Source organism: Octodon degus, unplaced genomic scaffold (assembly GCF_000260255.1).
Source record: "Octodon degus isolate 3935 unplaced genomic scaffold, OctDeg1.0 scaffold00109, whole genome shotgun sequence".
NCBI lineage: Eukaryota > Metazoa > Chordata > Mammalia > Rodentia > Octodontidae > Octodon > Octodon degus.
The window spans coordinates 6,077,147-6,086,003 of NW_004524685.1; the positions used below are offsets into that span (position 1 = coordinate 6,077,147).

At 38.4% G+C, this 8,857-nt stretch overlaps 1 protein-coding gene across 2 annotated transcripts in view; it reads left to right on the plus strand.

Annotated features, from left to right (window-relative positions):
• The first annotated feature begins 2,079 nt into the window (after window positions 1–2,079).
• Window positions 2,080–8,857, plus strand: part of Ttll7 (tubulin tyrosine ligase like 7) — a 125,115-nt gene continuing 118,337 nt past the window's right edge. For both annotated transcript variants that reach the window (XR_002822816.1, XM_004639300.3), the window contains exons 1-3: window positions 2,080–2,097; window positions 7,981–8,179; window positions 8,375–8,506. Coding sequence is in view for 1 of the 2 variants with exons in the window: in XM_004639300.3 (XP_004639357.1) it covers window positions 8,155–8,179; window positions 8,375–8,506 (157 nt within the window). In the remaining variant the exon portion in view is untranslated. The remainder of the gene's footprint in view (window positions 2,098–7,980; window positions 8,180–8,374; window positions 8,507–8,857) is intronic.

Sequence of the window (8,857 nt, forward strand, 5' to 3'; positions counted from 1 at the left end):
AGTACGCGGAGCTCACTTCTCTGAGATTTGGTCCAGTTCTTTACGGAGTAGGGGAGCAGAAGGTAAGTAGGTTCAAAAAACGTATGAGATACGTAAAAGTTAACTCGAATCATTGCATGTGGATTTAGTGCAGTAAGTGAGGCTTTTTTTTTTTTCTTTCAGTTTTTAAGACTACTGGAGAACTATTTATAACTGCACTATTATATTTTAGGAAAAATATGTGTGAAGCGGCTATTGTCAGCATTTGATAGACAGCATGGCATAATTTTATGTTCTTTACTTTAATAACTGAACAGTAACTATTACTTGCTTTCTACTTTGATTCACCATGTATTTGCTTTTTTGTTATCCAAGGAGGGCAGTAGAAATATAAATATTAACAAGGGAAAATGTCTTCATTATCATTACCTATTTATTAGTCTCTGCTTTTTAAATTTCACACTAGGCTAAATTTTAGAGATAAGATGCTCAACAAACCTGAGTGGACAGTTTTTGTGACTGATGTAATTTAAGCACAACCATAGAACAAATATGAAGCAGCCTAAAGCCAGTCTGCAAATTGAAGAGTGGGAGCTACTGTTGGTCAAGGTCAACATTAATTCTATTACCAGAAGGATTAAATCTTTCTTCTGTTTCTTATCTAATGTCATACTCAACTCCTACCAGGTTTTAATCAGTAGTTGATCAAATGGTTCTCTCTGTGTATCTAGCTGTCGCTCTGAGGTATATACCCAGCCTGAGAAAGGGAGATAGGAGTCACTATGTTTGACGAGGCAATAGCTTCTCTGAAATGCATCGATCCAGTTAATGGTGTCAATGCATTATTGTTATGAGGGATGTCTGGGCGATGTCATTTGTTCACCAGTCATGCTGCTATGCATTTGGAAATCTGCTGTCTTTTCTTGGCAGAAAAGATAGCAGTAGATCAGTTATGCTGTGGAAGGGACCTTTCTGTGTTAAAGACATTCATTTATAAAAATAGAGGTTTTTCTTATCTTTTATCTCCAACTATTAATTTTATTTTCTTCTTTCTTTTTTTTCCATTGATTTTTGTTCTGCATTTACAAAACAGATGCCATTTTACTCGTCCAGTTGGCTCTTATCTCTGCTGGCCTTTGGTGCATAGTTCCATCTCCTACTCAGTTCTGTAAGCCAGAAATCCCAAAGTCTTCTGTGCTTCCATCGTCTTCTCTTTCAATGCTGGGACTTGAATGCAGGGCTTCAAGCATGTTAGGCAAGTGCTGTAACTCTGAGATACATCCCAGCCCCACTGTTTCTTTCTTGATCAGCAAGTCTATTGCCATTCCATGGAGGCAGTATATTTTTTCTGTGTGTGTTTCTGTGATCGAGCTCTTACTTTCGGGATTTTAAAATATCTTAAGACTGTCTGTCATAGCTCTTGCTTTCATGGCAAATTCCAGTATAATCTATCAAGAAGCAGTCTGGACCATGTTACTCCCCTTGCAGTCTCTCTGTGACTCTGCTTATGAGTCACTTATGAGTCGTGTTGCTTGAGTCAGGATCATGCTCACGTTTCAACAGTGTGGATTTAGAGCACAATGCTGCCAGTGGCTCAAGCTAAAGTGTTAAGGCTATTTCATGTCTACCTATGATTACAGAGGCTAAACATGATAAATGTATATTTACTCTAAAACATGATAAATGTGTATTCATTCTTTATATTAAGAATTACATCTTTGGTATGTAGGAGGGCATAGTAAGTACTCACTTTACGGAAGGGGATGGGCTGTTATATCTTTTTTCTTTTCAAGAGGCATCCAACTCACATATTAATTTCTAAGCAATGTATATATAATTTGATACAATTTTAAACTACATGTAAATGATGTACTATATGTATTCAATAGCTGATTTGATCCGAATTGTTTTGGTGATTTATGACATAAGCTTTGCTTGTTTATCTTCAGCAGTGTTTAGTATTTTCATTGCATAAATGTACCCTGATGTATTCACTCTCTTGTTTGTGTTGACTTGCATTTCCCCTCTTCTTTCCCCTCCATTAGATGTCTTCCTTTGACTGTGCATGTCCTTCTCACACCAGGGATCCACCCTTCTAGCTGGATACTTGGGAGTAGAGTGTGTATTATTATTACTGATATCTATGAATGGTACTAATCCTCATGCTTATTGAGTTTTGCTGGTTGCTAGTCTATAAAATGAGTTTGTTTGGTCAGCATTGGTAGCTGAACTAGGGTTAAACAAGATGTGAAATGTCTGTGTTAGCAAATTTCATCTCCTATAGCAAGTCTATGACAGTAAAAAGTGAAGTCCATTGTAGCAGATCTCTTTTCTAGCTGTTCTCTAAATCACATTCTGAAAACAGGAAAGCAAAACAACAAAAACCTCCAGAACAAAAAGCTAAGAGCCTGGCTCGGCAAGTGCTTTCTGCTCTACTCTGCCAGGTGACTTCTGAGTATCACCCTCATAGCTCACCTCAAAGATCAGAAGAAGAGAACCAAGTCCGGGAGTGGGATTCCACCTCTTTCCTGGAGGGTGCCTGTGCCACCAGGAAGTTCATCTCTTGTCCACTTTGATTTTCAAACGTCAGTCTACAGCAGAGCCACTCGAAGGCTTATGACTTGTGGGCCTTAGCTGAAGATTTCTGATTCAGGTTTGAAGACCATGCATTCCTATTCCTAAGACGCTTGCACGTGGTGTGATTGCTGCTGTTATGAAGATGAGATTTAAAGAAGCATTGGTCTAGGTCATCAGTTTTCAACCTATTTTATTTTTTAACTGTGGACCCTTTTAAACATTAATATGTACTTTCAATTGTGTGAATTTTAACCAGAACTTACATAAGTTTGTCATCAAGGCGCAGCAATGTGTATTCTTTAGACTATTTCTTTCTTTCTTTTTTTTTTTTTTTTTTGGTGGAACCGGGGATTGAACTCATGCCCTTGTGCTTGCCAGGCAGGCACTTATTCTACTGAGCCATCTCCCCGGCCCCTCTTTAGACTATTTCTATTGATGGATTATTTTAAATTTTTGAGTTTTATTACATTAAACAGTTAATATTTGACAGGAAAAATATCACAAAAATACTGAATTTTTAAAATGTTTTGAGTGTTTAAAAAAGCATCAATATTTTCAACATGAACTATTTTTTGGTATGCTAAGTCTAAAAAGAACAATACAAGTGAATTCTTATATGAATGGCAGTGAAAATATTAGCATTCTACAAAAAATAATCTTGACTCTAATTACCATACCTAACAGCCTGCACGCATGACAGTAGCTCGTTCCGTGTACACATAGTGCTTACACTGACAGCATTTGTAGTGTGATCAATAAAGAGACCTTGCTTATTTTAAGCTTCTGAGATTTGGAGGTGGTATATCACTAAGGTGCAGTGTGTTCTAAGTAAGATTGGTTAAAACGATACTGTAAGAGAGCAAATATGGAAATGGAATGGGGCATGAGCTAGATGCTCAAAACTATGTTGCTAGGAAACAAGAAGCAAAGGCTTTGATGGTTTTATCATCACCATGGGTAATATTGACACAAACTGTTACCCTGTCCATTTCTGCTTTTTTGAATAGGTGAAACATGCCTGAGGTACAAAACAGTGTTGCTTATAAGTCACCCACAGCTGTGTCTCCAGCCACAGCAGGCTGCCACTGTCTTGTTCCTGTGATCCATATATTCTTCTGTAGATTTACCTAAGTGCCAGTGTGGTATGTAAAGTTTTATGTACCTTTTTACTTATACAGTATGAAAGTACTATATTATAAATCTTACGTAATTGCTTCTCAAACTCCATGACATCTCCCTTTACTCCAGTAACAGTAAGTGATTTTTTAACTTCATCTACACACACCACTATAACAGCAATCACAGATGGAAGAGAAACTCATGTCTTACAATTCTGAAGGCTGGGAAGCCCATGTTTAAGGTGTCAGAAGTTTCAGTAGCCTCTTTGGGTTGTCATCTTTGCTGTGTGTCCTCTGGAGCAGATGAGTATGACATCTTCGCATGTCATGTGAGGGGGAGAGGCAGAAAGGGCGAAACACTACACGAAGCCTTCTTGTAAGGTGCCTGGTCCTGTTCATGACGCAGGAGCCCTCACCTCTTCACCGCCTAGAAGTCCCGCCTCCGCCGATCTTATTGCATTGAAGGTTAAGTTTCTACAGGAACTGAGGAGGGGATTTAAAGATTCAGAGTGCAACATTCATTGGGAAGTGCTCGCTGCCTCTGTGCCAGGCAGCGCTGCAGTTCCTGAGCTTGGAGAAGTGAACCAGGTAAACTAAAAGTGCCTGCTTCATGGAGCTTACCTCTGTGGCTTGTGGTTATGATGGGCTCTAAATAAGGGTTTCTATGGACCAGGAAAGGGAGCTAAGTTAATTCTTTCAGATAGATCAGGAAAATGTGACAGTTCATCTCAGTTTCAAGTGTTTGGCAGAAGTTCGTCCCCAAGAACTTGGAAGAAAGGGTTCTCCAGCATAAATGTATTGGATTTATTTTGGTTTTGTTTCAATCTCATGCATCTGTGGCTATTAGAAAATTCTATGTTCAAGGTTACTTGAAGTTTTAAAAGAATGTTTTTAAAAAATGAATTGTTTCTTACAGATATAATTTTCTGTTTGTTTAGTTGAAGAACATAGGATTTATAAAAATAACCACTATTGTTCTGTTCCTTTTAAAATTTATGGTTTTATCTTTAACTTTTTTCTTGTAATTTCTGTTTGTATGTTGTAATTATTTTTAGCTTCAGTGTCTTTATGTGCCTGCGGTAACATTTGGTACTTTGACTGCACTTGTGTGATCACTTGAATTTGAGAAGCGCTATGGGCACCTGTACAGATCACACTGTAATTCTTCTTTCATCCCCGACCCTCTACCTCTCTCCCCTTCCCTCATTTCTTGGTCGTCCTCCATTTGCAAAAAGATCTGTCTACTTATTTCCTGTCCATTTAGTTTGCTCTTTATTTATATTTTGGATTTCCCACGTAAGAGAAACCGTGTGATATTTAAGCTTATGTGTCTGGTTTATTTCACTTAGCTGTGTAGTCTTAGGTGCACCAACTGCCTGTGAATAATAGGATCATTCTGTGCTGCAAACATGTACTAATAAAAAATAGAAACTGAAAAAAGTGCTGACAGCTGGCTCCTCATTGGTGTGGAGATTCAGTCCTGACACTATGCTTTTCAAAGCTTCAGGGGTGATTTTTCTTTGCAGTCAAAGTTGGGAAGCCATTGGCTTCAAGTATTTCACAAGTAACAAACACTTTCTCCTTTGTGAAAGGTAGTTATAGCTTTCCTTGAAGTCTAGTGTGTTAAACATTTTCACCAAATGTAAATGGAATTCAGTAAGATTTTTATGTGGAGAATATAATTTTTAAATTGGCAAGTGAGGAGAAGGTATAAGCATTCTTTTCTTAAAATTTTACACATTTGTTGTTTTTCTTATTGTTTGTTAGAAATGAAAAGATTCCATTTGAGAGCCTAGTGTAATTAGGTTCACATTGTTCTCAAAGTCTTGTTGACTTTGTCACCTACTTTTAATGAACTTAAAACTCTGACACTGTAAAGGGGACCTTTGTTTACTCCAGTAACAAGATGTTGGACAAGAACTCATGAACTCAAATAGTTACCTCCCTGAAGCAACAGAGAGCCTCCAGAAAGAAACTGGACTGAACTTTAGGCTACTCCTTTGTCTCTTCTGAGACATGATCTAGGCCTTTTCCACTTCAGATGGGGAGCTGAGAGATCCGTTTAGAGATGTTCACTGTGAGCTTCACTGTTTATCTTTTAACTACTGAAAACTGCAGCGAGTGCCCCGGCGGTGGCCACATCTTGCAGCATGTACTGCGGGAGCGTTGTAGCTCCTCGAGTGGTAGGTCATTGTAGTGTCTTACATGCTGTCTGAAAATCGTGGTGCTCCCCTGATTGAGTATTTCATCAGAAATGAGTTGTTTCTAAACCATGCTATCTTGAGTTTTAGCTCTCCTTGGTTTTTTGAACTTACTAGCCTTAGTATATCTTTTTTTTTTTTTTTTTTTTTTTTTTATTTTATGGAAAGGTCTACAGGGTGTTCAGGTTCTGACTACTAGATCAGATTCTTAGTGATCCGCCTGTTTACAGCCTCCCAAGAGCTGGGATTACAGGAGTGCGCCATTATGCCCAATGTCAATCGCTGCCTCAGCGTGCCTCTGGGGGCGGGGCCGGCACGGCAGGCCCCAGAATTGAACCCCTGGCTCCTGTGCCTGCTTGCAGGTGCTTTAATCCGCTGAGCTATTTGGCAGGCCCTAGTTTACCTGTTTGGAAAATGGGAATAATGAACTGAAGCTCAATGTTGGTTAATGAGACAAACTGTGTAAAAGGCTTAACACACTGCCCACTGTTGTTCTGTCATAAAAATTTCCTACCTTTGATACTGGATTGTACTGGGGAATTCTAGTACAAATCATAGCTGAGAACACATGAAGCTCTAAATTGTCTTTAAGAATAGCTCTTATTAATAATGAATATTGGGGTGATATATGTAAGTTCCTTCTAGGACCCAGCCAAGTGTCTGTATGCGGGTAGGCGAGGGTGAGATAAGAGGCAGACAATTTAGTAATGTGTAAAGCAGCGCTGGGAGGTTGGTGCCTTAGGCTGGGCAAGTCAAAGACTCCAAGCTTGGCACCATTTCTTGAACACAAACACACATTTTCAGAGAGGGTGGTGTCCTTTTCCTGGAACAGGATGTCATTTGCTGCGGGCTAGTAAGAAGAACAAAGCCTTCTTGTAAGGCTGAGACAAGGGTTAATAAAGAAACTTTATTAAGCAAAACTTCCTATTGCTGTTGCTCTGCTCTGAAGCCCTTGTCTCCCGCAGCAGGTCCTTGTCTTGCCCCGTGGTCAGTGGCCTGCAGGTCTTCTCGCTGTGACCCAGGGCAAGTGGAGCTTCCACATAGCTCACAGTGCATAAGGCAAAACAGACACCAGTCTCGGACCCAAGCCCCTCTTTATTACAGATTCTGTTCTCTGAAGAGTCACGTTTTATGTAGCTGAATGTTTCTGAGTTTCTTATAACTCTGATAATCTCTTGAGTAGAGGTAGTTACATACCTTTGTCCTAATAGGTTTAACTTTTTATTCTGTATAGGGACATTTTACAAAAACTCAAAGATTGTAACATTATGAAGGGAGAAATGAGAAAGCTGATAGTATAAGATTTCCATCTAGTATAGTCAGGGCATGGGTGCGTGCATTCACAGTGCAAATATAAGTCAAGTTGAGTGTAAGCTAAATCAAAGTAGCTCCTTAAAGAGAAGTTCATCGTGCTCATGAGATTAACAGTACTGACTCCTCCTATTTTCTGCCCTTTAAGCTTGGCCCATTTTGTAAGGCGCCGTTCACAAGTGGTCTGTTCTGTGCTGTCCTCTTTTCTGCATTCACTCAGTAGATAATCTCTACCCCTGGTAGTTAGTTCACCACTTCCTATTAAAGGCATTGTTGCAGTTGTGTGTTAGGTATTGGTTTGAAGGTCGTTTGGGTTCCTGGTTATAGGACTCTGGCTTTGACTTCAGGAGGCTCTTCATTTTAATTTCTCTTATGTTAATTGCTTTCTTTATAAGGACTGACAAAAGTTTTTGTCCTTTCTTCAGCTCTATTAATCTGCAATGTGTGGTTAAAAGCTCCCACCTCCAAGGCTTGCTAAAAGATTGAGTAGTATAGGGAAACTGCCTCAGATGGCAGATGTTTGATACTTAGAAGTGAATTTGTTATTATTGTCATTGCTTGTGTTTGTTATTTGATGTATATAAAAATTTAATAAAACTTCCACTAGATTGTGTGGTCTTTTCAGAATAATGAACCACACTGTGATATCTTACATAAAGTTTAATAAATTGAAAGATATTTGTTGATTGAATTTGTTGTCTTGACTTTTATAAAGAATAATATTCGCATGTATCAGAAATAAAAACTTACTTAACAGTTGTTTTCCAAATTATTTTGTTTAAAAATCTCTACAGGTACCTTTTTATCTCATAATTTGTGTCTTGAAATCTGAGGATTCCACCAAGATAATATGATAGGAACTTTCAGTGATTTGGGACCACATTCCTCTTAGACTGGCGCAGGACTTGCAGGTTTCCTGAGCTTCTGGTACAGAGGCCCACGCTTCTTGTTAACTGCTGCAGACAGCGATGCCATCTTTGCCCCAAGAAGGGGGTAAGCAAGTTGATGTTCCATGTCACAAGATATGAATGTGTTAGGAATAGTTACTGTTAAGTTTTTAAATTACTCAAATTACTTATGAACTTTTAAGGTATCATAACTTAAGTTGTGGTAGGAGGGAGTTGTATTTCTGGTGTGGGTTTATTTTTAAATTGTAGTAATACTTGATTGTTTACCTTTCTTTTACAGTTATACAGACACCTTCTCCTCTGACTCTGAGTACGGAATTACCTTATCAAAGCACCATGAAAAGGAAAGTCAGAAAGAAGAAAAAGAAGGGAATAATTACAGCAAATGTTGCTGGGACAAAGTTTGAAATTGGTAGGTTTCTTCAGAAAAAATAGGATGTTCAGAATTGTTGGAAGAAGTGGTTTGGTGCTGAATACTATATAGAATTGTAGGCACTATATATAGAGACAACTATTTTTTGTATAATAGACTTTTAAAGTGCTTTCTATAAAGTTTATGACATGTTGGAGGAATTCTTTTCCAGTGCAGTGAAGGATGATTTCCTTAAAAAAGATATTATTGAGTTCTGTAATTTCAGTGAAAATAAAAGTGCAGTTAAATAGCTTAGCTAAAAAAGGAATTCAAAATTTAATACTTAACTTTTCCTGAAAGCCTCTCTCTCTCTCTCTCTCTCTCTCTCTCTCTCTCTCTCTCTCTCTCTCT